The sequence below is a fragment of the Glandiceps talaboti genome, chromosome 14, assembly GCF_964340395.1.
Source record: "Glandiceps talaboti chromosome 14, keGlaTala1.1, whole genome shotgun sequence".
Lineage (NCBI taxonomy): Eukaryota > Metazoa > Hemichordata > Enteropneusta > Spengelidae > Glandiceps > Glandiceps talaboti.
The window spans coordinates 10,195,217-10,216,557 of NC_135562.1; the positions used below are offsets into that span (position 1 = coordinate 10,195,217).

General features: G+C 36.0%; 1 protein-coding gene across 1 annotated transcript; it reads right to left on the bottom strand.

Moving 5' to 3' along the window:
- Positions 1–2,401: 2,401 nt before the first annotated feature.
- Positions 2,402–20,312, bottom strand: LOC144445630 (uncharacterized). Its single transcript, XM_078135249.1, has 6 exons — positions 20,204–20,312; positions 10,897–11,208; positions 9,752–9,886; positions 8,844–8,980; positions 7,794–7,917; positions 2,402–7,096 (listed from the first exon to the last, which is right to left on the bottom strand). The coding sequence occupies exons 2-6, from the start codon at positions 11,201–11,203 to the stop codon at positions 6,102–6,104; spliced, it is 1,698 nt and encodes a 565-aa protein (XP_077991375.1). The 5' UTR covers positions 11,204–11,208; positions 20,204–20,312; the 3' UTR covers positions 2,402–6,101.
- Positions 20,313–21,341: the final 1,029 nt, after the last annotated feature.

Here is a 21,341-nt window from a genome sequence, read left to right on the forward strand (position 1 = left end):
ATGAGAATGAAATGTAATTTTGATGTATGTTGTACTCGGTCAGTAATAAACTTTTATACTCTAATGATATTTGTATTATTATTTATTTTACAATAACACAGTACACCCCACGAAATCTGTGACTTCTTGGTTTTGTACAACTGTTTTTGAGTGACTAAAGATAATGCGTGTGTAGTACACACGGCATGGAAGTCATGGTGTCAACCAAAAAATCATGTTATTTCCAAGTTGTGTGTAGGGGGAAAAATTCTACTTTAGGTAATGAGAGAATAGGCTATTTCAGACTACGAACAGGATATTGAGAATACAGCGCCCTCACTCAAATTGAGGGTACCATCACCTCATAGTACCATTTTGTAAGAGCTTTGTCCCTTGGTATACTGTAGAAGTGTAAATCAGTGATAGTTTTCATATTGTTCAGACATCAAGGAAAGCAGCAGTGCTCTATGATTAACCAAGTAACCTATGCTATGTATACCCCCAAGGTACACACAGACAGGAAGTAGAGCGCCACCATGGCAAATTTTGGAAAGGCATATTCAAACAACACACTCGGGACTCTGGTATGGTTGTTATATAGATTATTTATTGAAACAACCAATAAACAGACTACCAAAATAAGGTCTCTAGTTTATCTACAGCAGTAAAGACTCATGGCCCCCTTACTTCCATATAGTGAATACAAAGTATATCATGCCTGGTGGACATAGTGTTTATTGGAACTGGTCAATATCCTTAGTCTGTAAGGTACGCCGTGACGGGGCGCCCTCAAACATCAGCCAACCCCTAACACGTGTGAGAGGAGGCCGGTGAGGGTGAAACGTCACAACGTATCTTACAGTCTACAATATCCTGTGAACTGGTCAATATACAGAATATGAGAACTATTTTACACATTCCAGTATATTGTTATTTCAAGAACTTAATATATGGCCTAGACATCTATAACGTACACATGTGACCCTCTCATATGAGTATCATTACTTAAAATGTGGTATGGAAACTTCCATCTAACATTATTTCTGTGGTTTCACATGTGTACAGAGATTTGCGACTGATGTATTTATTACATTAGGTGAATATACTCTGAGGTGGTCAATATACAAGATATTATTGTGGAGTCAATAAACTATATTTTACCAGTCAATATACAATGTATCACAAGTGGTCAATATACAAGATATTATTGTGGAGTCAATAAACTGTATATTTTACCAGTCAATATACAATGTATCACAAGTGGCCAATATACAAGATATTATTGTGGGAATCAATAAACTATTTTAGGAGCCAATATACAATGTGCAAGAAGTGGTCAATACACAAGACATGATTGTGGAGTCAATAAACAGTATGTCTTACCAGTCAATATACAATATCAGAAGTGGTCAATATACAACATATGATTGTGAGGTCAAACTAATCGTAAAAGTCAATATACAACATATGATTGTGGGGTCAATAAACTGTATATCTTACCAGTCAATATACAATGTATCAGAAAGGTTAAATATACAGTGCAATAAGACTGTAAAATAAACTGAAAATACAGACATTGTAATTACACTTGTTAGATCAGTGTTTTATAGTACTCATGAAATCTATGGCATACATCGCTATGTAAATGTCAAAATATAATAGAGACAACTTGATCACATCATAGGAAGGGATGCATTGCCACACTTTGCCACAACTTTGTCATCAATTCCATCAATAAATGTCTTGGTAAATTGATAAATAGTTCTGAGAGAATTATATTATGCTTGGTGAGTAAGATAAACTTAGATATTAGGATGTCTTCTTCATTGAGCCTGCTATCTGGTGTCATATCTAAAAAACACCTGTGAGGGCAGTATACTTATACACTGACACAAGGTTGGCAGAAGTACCATTAAATATTATAATAGGTAGGCAGACATTGCTGTTATAAAATGACAAGTGAAATACTGGCCTTCCACTGATTGGTTACAGACCACACCTATACTGGTTTGTCAATACACCAATCAAAACCACTCTCTTATACAAGCAATCTGCTGATTGGTTACTGACCACACCTATACTGGCTTGACAATACACCAATCAAAACCACTCTCTTATACAAGCAATCTGCTGATTGGTTACTGACCACATGTTAAGCAGAAATATACCAATCAAAATCATTTTTGAATTCAATACCTCATACACCATTCACAGACATCGATACAAGGCTTACTGGATGCTTTTGAAATCACAAGGGTCAGAGTTTCACTGTTGTCTGTGATGAAAGTCCCCCCCCCTTTTGTTGTTGTTGTTGTTGTTGTTGTTGTTGTTGTTGTTATTATACACAAGTATTTTCAGTAATTGGAATCATTGATACAGGTTTTTTTTATAGTTTTTTTTAAAGGTTTTAAGTTACTTAAAATATACCTAACCACTGCCATAGCTAAACATTTCAACACATCTCACATCAAAAGAAGTAAAACATTCTGAAATGCAGGACAACAAAATACAACAAATCTGGGGATTCTATATCTTCAAGAAATATTGAGGATATAAACAAATATATCCTACAAAAAATAATGATTTCTGTTGATTAATTAAACATGTTTTCTCTTCTTGTTATGATATAGAATTGCTATCATATGGGTATGTATGGGTATTTACTGGTGGTAATATGCAGGGCTTGATGCAATTCATTCATGTTAAGGAGTGTCATTCTGGTATTCAAAGTTAATAATAATCACTTGTAGTGAATTGGGAACATTTCAATCATAAACCTATCATTTCATTTCCAGGATGCATAGTCTGTACGGTACACTGACGGGGCGCCCTCACACATCAGCCAACCACTCTACAACAGGCCTGTGAGGGTGGCACAACACATCTTACAGTCCAGGGCGCATACTACATTCAGAATGATAAAAATTCACACAGGTCATTGGTACTACCTAATGTATGATCAGAGGTTTGATATCATTCAATAATGTTAATCATATTAGACTGAACTTAAGTATTCAAACTTCATAATGACATCATTGGGAATATTCATATATTCATGGGCCTTGACTTATGCACTGAATATAAATCATAACACTGATGACATTAAAGGGACTCCACAGTTTTGTCCTAGTTGAGAACAATTAGACCAAATATATATCTCTCTAATTTTAATTTATCAGATCATATCTATCACTATGTACATTATCAAATCTGGGCAATAATCATCTTTCATCAACTTTAGATGTCGTCAGAATAACAACTTTTCATAGCGTAAATCTGGATTTTCATAAAATATTTCTTTCACATATTTTACAAGTATTCATACATGATAGCATGATATCATTTTTCATAAAGCTTATAAGATTGTACAAAAGATATAGAAATTAGCCAAGTATGGCATAGTCGCGGTTACCCAGACTCTTGTCATTTGGGGCTACATCCACTAGCATCTAGCTTGGCTGATGTAATGTCCTAATGATGAGAGTTTGGGTAACCAAGACTGAGTATGGCATAGTCTTGATTACCCAGACTCTAGTCAGTTGGGGCTACATCCGCCAGCATCTAGTTTGGCTGACGTAGTGTCCAATGATGAGAGTTTGGGTAAGCAAGACTAAGTATGGCATAGTCTCGTTTACCCAGACTCCTCCAGACTCTTGTCATTTTGGGCTACATCCACCAGTGTCTACCGTAGCTGATGTAGTCTCCAATGGTGAGAGTCTGAGTAACCAAGACTAAGTATGACATAGCCTTGGTTTCCCAGACTCCTTCAGACTCTTGTCATTTTGGGCTACACAAGCCAGCGTCTCAAACAATGAGAGTATGGATAACCGAGACTAGGTATGGTATTGGAGGACAGCAAAGAGTGACAGACATTGAGAGATTTATTGCTAATAACTTAGTCAACAGGAGAACTCTATATTAAAACTCCATCTGGAAAATTACAGAATTTGAAACACGTTGAGAAACAGATGACCAAACGGAGTGTTGTCTAAACATCGTAACCACAGACACAGCATTGTTTGAGTTTCTCTTTTTTAACTGTCTTTGCTGTTCATTTGGCCCTAGTCTAGGATTTACACAACAACTATCTATATAATTCACAACTTGAACTTGCAGATAAGTTTCCAAAGCTTTTGATTAATTTTTTTGTCTTCATTCTTCCAAAAAAAGAAAAATGACATGATCAGTGGTTCACACCAGACTACACAGTCAGACCTATACTATTTGATGGGGTTGGCCCTCCTTGCAGATATTCAAACCAGGTAATTGATAGTGTATCTGACCTTTGACTATAGTAACTCAACATAACAGCCACCATTAACCTCTGCTAACAACCAGATAGCACGGCCGGCCATCAATAGATATAAAACTTAATGTTAGCTATATTCAGGTTCCACACAAAATATTAAACAGGTCATTTTAATAGCCCAACTGTTGTAGATTGTATTATAATAATAATGTTAGTTTTTACATAGAGCTTTCACACGTGCTTTGCAATTATTACCCCTGGCATGGATCTATAGTGGCAAAACGTCCCTATAAAATTACTCAACTCCCAAAGAAGCATAAACTCCATTGCATTCTTTATAAGCACATAAGATTAAAACATTCACATTGCAAACCTCTATCCTACCAGGTCCCCAGTTATACAGCTGGGTTGATTACGGAGGCACAATCGTGGTTCAAATCTGGAGCAGGGACTTTTAGCCACTCAGAAACACTTGAAATAGCAGCACCGAGACTCAAACTCACAACCAGCAGATTGCAAGCCAGCAACTCTAACCATTCGACCATCATGATTCCAATTCAAGATTGATCGACTGTTTTAAGATAAAATGTTAATGATATTGTACAGTAACTACTAGAGGTACTCCCATTCTATTCTTACTAATGTACAGTCCAAGCATTCTTTTTTTTTCTTTTTTTTGACATTCTGCCACCTTTGTCTATATTACACACTGACTGATGAGTATTCTAACTGATTCTAGAGATATCTTGAAATATATGACTATATTGTGTTTTAAAAGTTATCTACACTGTCATGGTATGGGTTTGAGAATTGCAGGACTGAAGAGTTACAGCACTGATGTTGCAGCACTGAAGAGTTACAGCACTGATGTTGCAGCACTGAAGAGTTACAGCACTGAAGTTGCAGGACTGAAGAGTTACAGCACTAATGTTACAGGACTGAAGAGTTGCAATACTGCGGGGTGAAACCGGTGAAAAGGCTCTATGGGTTATCTACAATGCATTGTGGGTAATATCTGGAATGTCTTCACCTACAGGTTGCCATGGGAACAAAATATTGTCAAAATAATCATAAACGATTGTTAAATATAGTTTTCTGATGCAACTCCAAATATCTTATTCTTGTGTAAATAAGGGAGGTAGTGAAACTGAAATACACACAGACAAGCCACTTCGAAATATTTTCTGAGATCTCGGTGCGTGGATTGTGGCAAACGATAACTTTTAGTTATATCGGTGAAAGAGGCCATGCTTGGGCTCGTCCATTTTAGGCATTGGATCTTTGGCATTTTGGATCTTGTCTTTTCAAATTTTTAGAATTTTCTGCCAGAAACTGAAAACGACATCTTTGCATTGCAGACTATACAAAGATGTCCAGTTAGCCACTCTGTTGTTATCAGCTATTTCTAGTTTAAGTATGGAATGCATGAAGCAGAATGTAAATTATCAAGTATGCTAATTAGTCAATAATGTATGCCTTTTCTTTACAAAAGTTTGTCAATTTGTCATTTAGTTCAAGAGTAAAGCAAGAGAAAAGAAACAAACTTGTCTGTAAGTGTAAATCTGACCTACATACAAGAAATATACTTACTTCTCACCAAATCTGGTGATTGAAGTCGTCCACAAAATACAAGAATTTCTAGGTATCTCTGTTTTGTACACAAACTAAATCAAATTGAAATGCCCACACTCTGAGAAATGTTGAACGCTTTTTTTTTTTGGATAACTTAAAGTAAGGCAGAAAAGGGAAAGTGACTGTTTTTGTCACAAAATGTTTCACAACTTTTGTAACATTTCCTGTTATGAGCTTTCACTGCAACAGGTCAAAGGTCAAAGTTGACAAGTTCACATGTCAAAAGGTCATTTGCACATGCTTATTGTTGGCGGTAATACAAAAGATAATCAATCAACGCAGGGGGTAATGGTAACTCCACAATTTTTTCTCTCAGGTAACTCTTCTCGGGTTCAATTTTCTCCATTTCCTTTTTAGGCTCTGTCTTTTCTGGAGGGTACAGCTCTCTTGAGAGTCGTGATCTGATTCGTTCAAAGGAGTCTTGGCTGGAACTACAAGATGACAAGGCAGATGACGATGACGACGATGATGATGATGAACTACTGCTTGATTCACTATCACTACTATCGTCAACTTTCTCTTCCTCTATCACATCCTCTGTCTTGTTGTGATGGTTATCTTTCTTATCACAGTCCCTCTCTATTTTCTCTGTCCTCTCCTCCTCTTCCTCTTCCTTTGCATCTTCTCTCTCATCTCCCTCTTCCATGGCAACCAGATCACTACCAGTATTGATCTTCAGTGCTAAATCCAGTGTAAGGATGGGACGTTCACACACTTTTCTGCCTCCATTTTCGTCTTTGTTGTCTTCTGATAATTTTTTACATCCATTTTCTTCTGCAGAGCCATTTTCACGAGCTCGTTTCTTTCCTTTTGATATCTGACATTCAGCCAGTTCTTTTGCTATACCAACTTCATTTTCTTTGGTCTGTACTTTTTCCTCGGTTTCATCTTCTCCTTTCTGGTCCTCACATTGGTCATTAGTATTACTCATCTCAATGTTGCTAGCCCCGCCCACTTCCTGTCGTCTCTCCTGTCTTTGTTGTTGTTGTTGCTGTTGTTGTTGTTGTTGTTCCTCCTCAGCATCATTCTCACTGAGTTCATTCATAATCTCACTGGCCAGCTCCAGCATGTTATTAACACTTCGTATCGTTATTCTGTTCCGTTGACGTGGTCTGCCGGATCGTTTCCGCTTCGTCTCTCGCTCTGTCGGTGGATGTTCTTTGTTGACTATTTCGCGTAAGATTCGTCTGATGATAATACGACATAAATCCTGTAAACATCTGGGATCTATGGGTGCTGCGAAAAAAGTAACAAAATATTAAACACTGCTAAAAGGAAACACAGTACAACGAGTAACACTGAAATATAACACTCTCTATGTGCTACACTTCTTTATAGCATTCATATCAAGTGTAAAAGTATACTGTTTCAATTGGTTTATTTGCAATCCTGGCATGTAGCCTTTCTAATGTGGTCAATTAGCAAATGAATACAGAAAACACTTTACTTTGGTTATATGGGTTGTAGCCCTACCCCTAAAACTGGTAGTCAAATCCCTGAAACTGGTAGCTGGGCCTACCCCTGAAACTGGCAGCCCTACCCCTGAAACTGGTAGCCCTACCCCTGAAACTGGCAGCCCTACCCCTGAAACTGGTAGCCCTACCCCTGAAACTGGTAGCCCTACCCCTGAAACTGGTAGCCCTACCCCTGAAACTGGTAGCCCTACCCCTGAAACTGGCAGCACAACTCCTGAAACTGGTAGCCCTACCCCTATAACTGACACACTACTCCTAAAAGTGGCAGCCCCATCCCTGAAACTGACAACCCTACATGTGCCACTAAAACTGGCAGCCCCATCTTTGAAACTGGCAGCCCTATCTTCGAAACTGGCAGTCTTACCCCTGAAATTAGAAGCAGTACCTGACAGCCCTACACTTGAGTTTGGTTTGGGTTTTTTTTTTGCAATACAGGTATATTTATGTAATATAGTTACCTAGATCTATTGAGTTGAGATGTTCACCATCAGCATGGGATGGAAGGATAAGTGGAGCAAAAGACACTGGTAACACATTTCTAACGTCCCATGAAGTCTGTCCAGTTCTGGTGATTTGTTGTAGCTGAAAAAAAAAAAAAATCAAAATCAATGTAATATGTTCAGTAAGTTGGAAAAGAACAATCTGTAAACATTGTTTTGAAGGACTATAATTCAAGGGGATTCCACTCCTGGAAATAAAGGTATTTTTTATAAACTGTAGGTAAAAACCTGGTTCTGGAAAGTCATTTCATGATTTCATGTAACATAAATTTTGCACATTTACCAAGAACCACCAGAAATTGAAATTCATAGTAGTCCACTATTGTCTCATGTGACTTAGCAGATATACATATGTATCAGTTGAACAATGAATATTCATGACTATCATGAATATTCATAAGTGTATTATATTCAAATAATGAGTCATGAATATTCATTGTTCAACTAATATATATGTATGTCTGCGGACTCCCATGAAACATGAAGGTGAAACAGAATTCTATTTTGCTGTTTCTTGGTAATACATCTCGAAATTTATCTGATGTGAAATTATGAAATGACCTCTAGAACCCAAAGTATATGAAAATACCTTTTTACATGATACACAACAACACCTCAATCACAATACACATACACACAGGGTCATTCATGTAGTCAAAACTTAACTAACGATCCATTCAAAAAAAAAGATATACATCTATGCACAGTAACACACAGACATGCAAACATACATAATGCATAGATGAAGACTCAATAAACATCACGCATTCACAAGGAGTAACACACTCATACGCAAACATACACATGCACTAAAACACACAAAAGGCACACACATGCATGCAAATGCCCACATATGCATAAATATGTGGGCACGCACACACATAAACATCCATCCACCTATACCCACATGCATGAAAACACACACACATACACACACACACACACACACACACACACACACACACACACACACACACACACACACACACACACACACACAACTCCTACCTGGTCATCCATTGGCATTACCAATATTCCACCCACTTTCAATAAATTAGCCATGTACTTCTCATGTTCTGGTGGACATGCAGCACCACAGTAAACTCTGTCATAACATCTACCTGGTGTTAGGATTAAACAGTTCCCTATGGTATAAACAACACATCATTTACAATAGTTATAAACACTGTCATCTTAATCCATACATAATATGTGAATAAACCTTTACAGTGTGTTACATTAAACTCTTGATCCAAACACAAACTTAAAAGCTGTTACCTAAAAATTTGGACTCCGTACTTCAGTCTTTGTCAACAGATGGACCCATTATTCAGAGCATGTGACCTTACAGACACATGGGCTTCGTAAGGGGTCATAGGTACCTGAAGCTCACATGTCCATAAGGTCATGTGCTCTGGATAATGTGTCAATCTGTTGACAACGCCTGCAGAAGTATGCAGTCAAAAATTTCAGGTCACAATTTTCAAGTTTGTGTTTAGATTTAATGTAACATGCGTAAATCACTGTGTGATCAGGGCTTGTAGTAGACAGATCAAAATGTCGCATTCGTTTCCAATTAACCGACCAATGTAAAGACATTTTACTATCAAATTCTGTAATACTAGCAGATTTCTGGTATTTACTGACAAATCCTTTACAAACTGAGAACTAGGAGACAATGTTTTCAACTTACAGTAGTACTGTGCATAATTTTATCAAATTTTATCAAAAAGTGTTGACTTATATATACCATGATGTATAAACCCTAGGTTCACAAAACTCAAATTTATCAAAGTGTGTTCACTTACCATGTACAATTTTGGGTTCACAAAACTCAAATTTATCAAAGTGTGTTCACTTACCATGTACAATTTTGGGTTCACAGAACTCAAATTTATCAAAGTGTGTTGACTTACCATGTATAATTTTGGGTTCACAGAACTCAAATTTATCAAAGTGCGATGACTTTTGTACAAAGTAGGTAAGTTTCTCCTTACAGTACTGGATAACATCTTGATGGATTTCTATGCCATGGTTCACTCCATATGGTCCTAAATGTGATAGATTTAATCATCATTAATATTATTCATTGTCATTTTTGATATTCAATGTCTATATTCAACACCATCTCATTGTTTGTTCTAGACTCTCTCACAGTCCTCGAAGCTTCGCATAAATAGCTAAAACTTGGGTTGTTTTGTATGTATCTACTGCATACTTATACTCATATACTAGTATCCCAGTATCCCTAGCCCTGTACTGTGCAGTTATGCAGCAGATACATACAAAACAACCCAAGTTTTAGCTATTTATGCGAAGCTTCGAGGACTGTGAGAGAGTCTATGTTTGTTCCTACTGTAATTTGCCAATACGATGATGTGATGTGATTGGCTAATACATAATCATGTACTATGATTGGCCAATACAGAGTAATGCATAGTAATTGGCCGATGCATAACAATGTGCTATGATTGGCCAATACATAATCATGTGTTGTGATTGGTCAACACACAGTAGTGTGTACATGTAGTGCTTGGCCAAAACACAATCATGTGCTGCGATTGGCCAATTCAGTCTGTGTAATGACTGACCAATACACAATCATGCTGTGATTGGCAAATACATGTACATAATCATGAGTTCTGATTGGTCAATATAAAGCAATGTGTAATGATTGGCAAATACACAATCAAGTGCTGTGATTGGTCAATAAATAATCATATGTTGTGATTGGTCAATACATAGTAATGTGTAGTGATTGGCCAATACAAAATCATGTGTTGTGATTGGTCTATACACAGTAATGTGTAGTGCTTGGCCAATATATATGTACATTCATGTGATGTGATTGGCAAATACACAGTCTGTGTTCACAAGACTTTCAAGCCTAGCCTACAAACATTCTTCAGTTCCACTGGTCTAGAAGCTATTCCCTGCCACATACTGGTGCAAAACATTAGCCTAAATTTGAATAGAATCTGACGTATGTAATTAGAGTGAGCAGGGGCTTGTGGGGAGGGTGGGGATTTGAGCGGCTATGGTTAAGAAAATATAAACTCACCTAGTATAAGTCCAGCCATTGTACTCAGATATCCAGTACCACTTCCAAGATTTAGAAATGACATTCCTGGTTTTAATTTCAAGGATTCCATGACTTCTGAGTATATACAAGGAGCTGATAAATGTATATTCCCATGTTTCCAAGCTAGGTCTTTATACGCATTCTCTTTATGACCATCTAGATAGTAGTCAGCTCTATCCACTGCCCGGAATACATCTTCTACCTCTCTTGTTTTAATATACTCTGCTTCCTTCAGATTGTCAACCAAATGGTCATTGTCTTCACCGGCACTTACAGCCCCTCCCATGGTAACTGGAGGAAATGTGGAATGGTGATGTCATTAGGTGAAAGGCCAAGTTCAAATTAAATTTAAAATTTAGGTGAGAAAAGCACTTGTCTGACAAAGCTATGAAAAAAGTGGTCCAGAATAAATGAATGATTCCGTGGAATCCCTGTGGTTCCATTGATAATAGAGCACTAATGTGAGAATCTGGAGGAAGGGGGAGGGGGAGGGGAAGGGGGGATTAAGGAGGGTGGCTATAATGGTTTAGAAAACATAACTTCATCCTCTTGTTACAATTGTTAGTATTTCTGTTTTATGTGCAAGTGACTTACAAATGATTGATATGTCAGCTAGATTATACACATTTACACAGAAAATATGGAATTGATTTACTGGTTGTTCTATCTTTGACAACATGCTTTTACGTCATTCGTTCTGAAGTGCTTAAAAATGTCCAAAATTGCCATGATTTACATGACTTAATTCATAATCAAGCTTGGCGTTACTAAATATATATCATTATTCCCTAACATATTTTTTCTACTTAGCCAAAAAATATTTGCGACTACATAAGAGTTTTGTCACAACAAGTCTTAGGCCCCTTTAATTCTCAACAAGTTGATTGGTAGTGAGTGGTAATGAATAGTCTACAATCAGAGTGTGGTTCACACTATCCCTTGAATTCCCTAGCTTGTACTTAAAGTGTAATATGTACTATATTTATGACTCAGACACATAAATGTGCATTGTAAACCACTCAGAGTTTCCTCAGGTGAGCAAAGAAATACACAGGAGAAAATATACGAGAATGAATGCACACACTGGGTTCACTTATAATCAAATGAAACTTTTACTTATACATGTAGACTGAGAGTCAAAACATTTTTTAGGAAGCAAATCCCTAATTTTCACTGACGTATCAAAAACATCATTGGGGTGAAATATATTTATTCAGTTGTGAGCTGTAACCTATGTGTCCTTTGAGGACTAATATATGAATAATAATAAAATTCGGCCAGTTGAAAACTCAGTCACTACAAGTTCAGGTATTTCACACCTTGCAATTGGTACTGTGGTTGTTATCACCCTAAGGATTGGCCATGCTGCACTCAAAATGATGTCACAAGTGTATGTACCACCAGCATGGCATCTAACAACCAAGGCCTACATGTACAGCATGTACAACTATTCCATTAATCACCCCTCTAGAGCTCTATGGGTTCATACTGACAACCTGAGCACTGTCTTATTATGTACAACTGTACTGGCCAAGGTCTCTTGCAGGCCAAGGTCTCTTACAGGCCGAGTTCTCCTATATGTATACATGTATGCTGGCCTAGTTTGAAACTGGCCAACTTCTTGAGTGGTACAGCTGGGATAAATGTCCTAGTAAGCTGCTATAAAGAGTCAAGCTTTTCAGCTGTGCATATCAATAAGTTTTGTTTTTTTAGTGAATTTCAAGTTGCAGTTTTGTAAAGCGCATTGAGGCTGTTGCGTAATGCGCTGATAAGAATTTATTATTATTATTATTATTATATTATTATAATAGTCTACAAATTCGCTATATTTGATATTTTGTTGTGAACATACTTTTGGGTTTACTTAATACCTGCATGTCATAACACACAATGCTTCAATATAAATTAGACTTTGAGACACAATGTATGCTCAGCCCTCAGTGAAATGGGTAGAGCTATGTGTGAGGCCAGGATATGGTGGACACCCCGACTTAAACATACATGTACCTTACAAATGTACAGACTAAATACAAATAAGGTAGGTTGGGATCAAGACACATCTTGCTTATAATACACATACTGAAAAGCTTAACATAAACATAGACATAGACCTATATTTGAAATCTGAAGTCTGAGAGTACAACGGCAGTAGGAGAAGTGAAAAATTCTGGAGACATTTCTCTATGCATGAAGGCTAGTATACAAAAAATTACATGTAGTTATAATGGCTATCTCAGGGCTTTAAAATAGAGGAACTGAGAATTCCTACATTTGTATATTGAAAACTGCCACGTTACAAACATTTATCTGAATGAAAACTATAATATTATTTTTCTGTCAAGCCCCGGCAAGGAAGCATGATAGAGGAAGTTATGATTAGAACATGAACTGTGTGTCAATGTACAAACAGGTCTTCAGAATTTATTTGTCAGAAGACATAAAGAACATGGTCATCAGACTGACAATATGAACTATTTACATTGTACACACGTGTCAATCTAGAAAGGTGGTTAAGTCAGGCTCAATATAAAAGACGACAGAGAATCAAGAATTTATAGGTCCCTTTACAATCTTGAGCAAAACACCTACTACGACCGATGGAAATAAACTGCATAATTTTCCTCATGTACTCATAGCAACAGAACTAGTACATGTACAACCCTTCGATTTCTTGAAAGCAATTAAATTAAATGTAAATTAATTCATATTATAATCAATTATGAAAATCTTCAACAACCTGTCAATACATGTATTTTCTAGAGAGAAAATTGGTATGCATATTATAAATTATATGTCTCGGGATAGCAAATAGAATATTATATTAACCCCTCAGTATAAATAAGACAGACTGACATTAGGAAAACATGTTCATTGTTTGATTATTTCATTCTGAGAGTCATATTACATTTACAAGGCGTTACCAACTTATGGAATGTAAAATATAATATTACAATTCTATACAAATTTACACCATGTACTCATTTTATCGATGTAGGCTAAAAAAGGATTGGCAAATATATACCTTTTTTTTAGTAATTGGCTAGGAAGGAAGATTATTCCCTCTTGAAGTCGAGGCAACCATTATTACAATCAAAATATTTGCTCTTGGAGATTAGTGCATGTTTGTTACCTTGATGATGGTGTTAATTTTACATGAGATTACATAGAAATATAGAGTATATACTGCATAAAATCACAATGCAGTGCCGATATTCCCTTGTTGACAGAGAACATTGACTTGTTTTGACACTTTAGTCACTGTTACAAAATATAATTTCGTAATGAAATCCATTTTTCACACTAGTAGAGTTAACTTTTAATGCTTGTAGAGTATTCTACATATAGTTATAGATACATATACCTTTATCTTATCTTGAACATGTAACCTCTATGTTCTCATGATCAGACTCACACACTACATTGTATATTTCTTCATAATCATAATAATGGTGAGAAAAAAAATTTAAATCGACACCCTGCTATGGCAACACTAGAAAATACATTCATCACAATATCACTGATTGTTGGATGGCAATCCCGCCAATGTGTATCTGAGAGAAAATTATCGCTATTTGCTGAAATTCAGGGAATTAAAAAAAACCCACATGGCTTAAAGTTTCCTTCTGACTTTCATTGACATTGTCATTTCTAAGTCATTCAGACTGTTAAAATACAATTACAATTATGAATTGAAATTTTAATCTTTTACAATGTATTGAGTTTCGAACAAGGACTTGGTACATATATGTTGTTTCACATGAATATGTCAAGTAGGAAGCCATGATAAAATTATTTTGTATGTTAAAAATCCAAAATAACTAACTTGTAATCCATATGGCCACTTTAATAGGGAACTTGCAATCCAGACTGAGCATGCTCAGATGCAAAGGACTATGGGATTATCTGTGGTTATCGTAATATCTTATCTGGAGTTACCGATGAAATAAACCTCCCACACTGGTCAGGGTAAATATGAATTGATCATTCGTGGTTATAAACAATGTAACAATATTGTTTACAATACTAATTGATTAGTATTTATTATCACATTTCCCACAATGCAACATTCAATATGGCAGGTTTGCAAGTTCCCTATTGGGATGAGCATTGGCTAACATGTATTATCATCATACTGTATACTAGATCCCTAAATAAAAAACTAAAATTTATACATATTTCATTTACTATGAAATTTAAATAGACTAGAGTACACATTGTATAAATTCACCAATACAGCACCTTTATTCCCTTGTTGATATATAGCATTAACTTTTCAGCACCGCAAAATCTAATCTTGTAATAAAAATGTAATTTTCACACTAGAATCTATTTTTAATTCTAGTTAGATACCTTTATCTTATCTTGTACATGTACATGTACCTAAGTTGTCATTTTGTTGTTTATTAATTTATTTATTTCAAGTATACATGTACTTGTCAAATTTCTCCATCACCATCAAACTGTAAATTGTAAGTTAATTATAAAATAACTATACTAAATATAAAATTCAGTTTATACATGCAATTTTCTTTCACTTCAATATTAAAATAACCAATGGATGAAATGACATCAGCTTCTAACATGCATACATTTAAGTCCGTTTTTAATGCCATTATGTAGAATCAATGTGGACTGAAACATATACATCACCTGATACATCATCACATGTATGGTAAACAATGTAAGGTCATAAGTGGTATATGTTATCTACTGTCTAGTAGTTGACATCATGCATCAATGCTCACTTGCATTAGTCGGCACTATTCTCAAGGCCCTAGGATAATTCTTATACTCATCACACAATGACAGCTCAAGTATATAGAAATCTGCATGAACTGCTACAGTACTTAAAGTGGTGGGGGGGGGGGGGGGGGTAGGATCAGGTATTGGGGATGAATGCATGCAATGCATCAATGTTCACTTACATTGGTCAGCGCTAATCTCAAGGCCCTAGGGTAATACTTATACACATCAGATGATGACAGCTCAGACATCTGCATGAACTATTACAGTACTTAAAGTACGGGTGGGGGGGGGGGGAAATCGGGTATTGGGGAAGGAGTAAATGCATCAATTCTCACTTACATTATTCAGCACTAATCTCAAGACCCTCAGGTACACTGGTGAATGACTACGTCTTACACAACTGTTACAGTAAAACTTCCTTCCCTTCCCTCTCAGAACTTATTAAGTACTGAGAGGGGAAGAGGTAGAGAGAAAATCAGGTATTGGAGAAGGGGGTTCATGCAATGCATCAGTATTCACTTATAATTACATACAGTTACAATGTATAGACACTGGGTTAATCAGTACTGATATCAAGGCTCTACGGTTGTATGTACATTGGTGACTACTTGACGGATGACAGCTCTTACAAATCAGCAATAAATATTAAAGTAGTGAGAAGGGAGCTTTATAAGCTAGAGCTGACAGTCAGATGTTTGGGTAGACTCTCTCACAGTCCTCAGTCGCCCGGGCTTCACGTTAACACGGAGCATCACACTGACACATCAACTAAAGGTTAGCCCTATGTGATCAATGAGAGCGCACAGTACAGGGATATTTAAGTACAATTATGCAGTAGATATCAGTACATACATACAAAACAACCCACGTTTTAGCAATATGCATCATCGCAAACCACAGCCTGTTTTACGGCAACGTTCTTAACGAGCCTCCCACAGGAAATAATAACTCTAGTTTGCGGGAATGGCAATATGCAAAGGTCCAAGGACTGTGAGAGAGTCTAATGTTTGAGTAGCATATTACTAGCCTACACGTAGGTCCATGCCATGGCATTTAAAAGGACAATGTTGTTTTTATATATACTGACATTTGGGTAAATCAGTTTTGAAGTGGTACTACAGCTACTTGGCAGATGATACAATCTTATTTGAATGTACATGTAGCCTTTGTTATACAACTTGTAGTGGGGGGGGGGGGGTCACAGTGGATCAGGTCAAAGACCCTTGTTAGTGGAGGTTATATATGTATGATCAGGTGTACATGCAGGTACTGCAGGGTTCAGGCATTCACTACATATTTAACATATATGTATTTGTAAAATGTATATGTATGTTGGTATTGAATGACATATAATGTACATGTACCTAGGATGGTTAATCAGTAATTATCTCAAGGCCCTTGGGGCCTACATGTATCTGCAGAGTAATCTCGTCTTGTAACAACTAAGACCCACGCTCAGAAGGTTGTTACATGTACAAAAGTCACAGATAATATACCATTAGTGTGCAAGGAAGCCCCCAACAGTGCTTTTGGTGCTATGCGACCTGTGGTCTCTTTTAAAGTTAGCAGAATTGTGGCGGAGGGGGGATTGCGCTAGCAGTAGGATATGAACTTAGTGTACATAACTAGTATAAACATCATGGGATTCCGGATCCCATAACCCTGTTGATTTATTACAACACTACACATTGTTAACAATGAAGTACAACTCTTACTGTTAAGTTTATTCACTGAAAGTTTATTTTACAACATGACTAACATGACAAACAGACAGACAGACAGACAGACAGACAGACAATGGATGGACAGACAGACAGACAGACAGACAGACAGACAGACAGACAGACAGAGACAATGGATGGACAGACAGACAGACAGAGACAGGCAGGCAGACAGACAGACAGACACCTTGCCTTGCCTATAGCACTACTGAACCATATCAGTTCAGTTGGGCTAATAAAAGCATCTAGTGTTTGGTCAATGTAAAACATTCTTGGTATTAGTTTCAATGGCAACAGGAAATAGACCAAGCTGACATCATTTTATGTTTACCATACTAACAACAATATATTATGTAAAATGTTTATACCCACATTTTTATCACATAAAATACATGTAAATCATGATATGTATCCCATAATTGATTACCGTTGTTTACACTAAAATACCTGTACCTGACCTAACTATAAACAACATTCCAAGCTGGACTGTTTTCTATTCATACAAATCTACTGCATGTATACAGAAACCAATATTCCAACTAGGAAGTAACCTTTGACCTTCATGTCAAGTCAATGTACAAGTTAAGTTGTAAAGGCTGTGTGACACTGAGGATTAGGGGTAAATGATTTATTTCACAAACACAAAAAGTTAAACACATGTAGATAACATATCCTACTAGTACATGTATGTCCTTTGTACAAAAACACATGCACATCTAGAAATATAGCCTAGTTCCTATATGGTATGACTATCATTATGATTTACACCTCTACTCACAGTTCATATATGGTATTGTTACAATTTACACCCCACTCACAGTCTACATGTAGTTTGTTATTGTCGGTGCTATACATGGTAACATAGTTCTATATGGTATTGTTACGATCTACACCTCCACTCACAGTACAGTTCCTACACAGTATCATTACCATTTACACCTCCACTCACAGTTCCTATACTGTACGTATCGTTACAGTTTACACATCTACTCACAGTATGGTTCCTATACTGTATCTATTTACACCTACAATCACAGTTCCTATACGGTATCGAATGATTTACACCGCCACTCACAGTTCCTATAAATGTACACAGTATTATTATGATTTACACCTCAACTCACAATTTCTATACAGTATCGTTACAATTTACACCTCCACTCAGTCTAGTCCCCTTACGGTATCATTACGATGTATACCTTCATTCACAGTTCCTATACAGTATCGTTACAATTTACACGTCCACTCACAGTATAGTCAAAGTCATTACTTTTTAAGTCCCAAGATGCAATTTAAAATTCATCCACACCCACCCACACAGTCATTAACATCATGTCAATCACAAAATTCTAACCAATAACACAGTCCCTCATAAAGTTACTGTTTACTGGGGCAGTTATGTAATGTCCAAATATGGTATATTTGTCAGCTCAGGATGCTACTTATACACTGTTTACATCACTATAACAGTTGGGGTTCACTGATTGGATGAACAACCTTTTGTTAGAAACCATGTTGGCATCCTGGCATCCCGGCATCCCGACAAGTAACCAGTAAATCTGTTACTATACATGCACATTTATATGTTTATTTTGGAATTCTTGTAGTGCTGTTTATTTTGATTTGACAACACATTTCATTAAAATTTTGTGATACTAAAAATGTTTTAAAAATTGAAATTATCATTATTTTTGTATTAATCATAACAAGAAAACACTAACAGCACAAGCCACATTATTATCTTTGAACAGGAAATATGGATTATGTATCCTGGTCGTTCTACATCACAAAAACAAAATATGTCTACATCACTGTTTCTGTGGTACTCAATACATTACATGAGTCAAAATGTTCCAAATCACCATCATTTTTACAAATCTATCATAAATTGTACTTGAGGAGGTACAATTATATTATTCCCAACATTTTTCTTCATTTAGCTGGAAAATATTTGTGACCTAAGGGATTGTCACTACAAGTCGCTAGACAAAGGCCCCTTAGGTCACTGATATTTTAATTTCCTTGGCTCAATGAAGAAAAAATTGGGGAATAACATCGAAGATTCGAATAACACTCATCATACATAATGGATGTATTTCACTAATTTAAAAAAATATGACATTAAAATGGGCAATAAAGAAATGAACACACACATACATCACAGTTATTGAAAAACACCAGGCAATGAAACTTGCAGCTGTTGAAACTACAAGAGGTATTGCATGACATCACATGGTCTATGTGATAGACAAATTGTTTTGGAAGGGTTGGAGTGTGGATTTTCCAAGTTGTGCTGTGATAATTTCCCATTTTTATAATTTGTCACCTGAGTAAACATTTTTTCCATGTATTAGTTTAAACCGCATCAGAATAAAACACCTATCTATTTATATGTAACAGTGTAAATCAATACTTTCCTCAGCTGTACTTGTATTTAAAATATCTCAGCCTTATTTGCATGTTATTTGCATATTGGACAAAACATAAGACGACGGCTGCCAACTCTTTGCTTTTGTATGTTGATATTGGATTAAAATATCACTTTGACTTACAAGTCAATTAAAACTAATATCATTTCGAATCCATTGCCTGATTCTAGACCACAATATAAAGGATGAGAGATAGAAAATGACGAAAAAATTGAGATCGACGTCGTGACATAATAACTGAATGGCAGTGCAATAACAACAGTAGACTGTCTCGTACGTGATAGCTGCGTGTTTGTGTTTACCTCTCGAAAAAATCTACTTGCAGCGATATTTAGAGAATAAAATTGGACAATTCTGGCGGACAGTAAAGACTGAAGCTAAAACTCTCACCTGATACAGTGCACGGGATGGTTAGTGGTTGAAATACAGCAGTATTTGTCGATATACGCTTTCCAATTTTGCAGCAACGTCAGATACTCAGCTGCGAACCAAAATAGAGCTAGTGACGTCATAGCCCTGTGTATTGTGGGTAAATATGACAAAGGAAGTCCTCCAGTAACCCCATGGCTACAGCAAGAACCTTTATGATTCGTCAAAAGTGTGCAAGATGTCACCTGAATCAATGTTGTATTATTCCGTGTGATACTAATATACTGGCAAGTCTCACTGATGTTGTTGTTTATAATTGCTCAAACGCAATGCCTGCAAGATGCTAGTCAGGATGCCAACGTGGTTTCTAACTAAACCACGAGTGTGAATCGTAACCATACCGTATAGGAACTAGACTAGCAAGGTGAACACTGTATTGTATATTAAAATCTTTTTTTTTTATTTCAGCAATTTGAGGGATTGCTATTCTTTTGATGTTATAAAAAATAATTCAAACCATTCTATGCCAAAAAATTGCACTCAAATATATTTTTATGACAAACTTTATGCTATTTTGAAGAAAAATATCACACTATCATAAATCAATCAAATCAAACGTAAAATAGAATATTAATAATTTACGATCAATACTCATACAAGCTATCTTTTCTCCCAAATTAAAATTTGGGTTTTAATAGTTCTTAATGATTGCATACCGATAAATAAATTGTTACTTGGATCAATTGATAATTGATACTGCAAACTTTTTATATGAGGCCTTTAACCGTAGGGCAAAACTTTATTTATGACTGAGATGTATGTGATATCTATTTATTTTTTTATGTACTTAATTTGATATTCTTTGTGTCCTATAATCCAGAGGGCTGGATGTGGCTCTTTTTTTTAAATTAAGTATTGTATAATTTGTTAAGTCCACATAGGACACCTTAATAAACAATAACATAACATAACATAACATAACATGACATGACATAACATGACATAACATAATAACATAACATAACATAACATACATAACAATGTATGTAACATAATGTAATGTAACATACCGTAACGAACAACAAAATAACATAACATAACACAGCATAACATAACATAACATAACATAACATAACATAACATAACTCGGAAATAATTT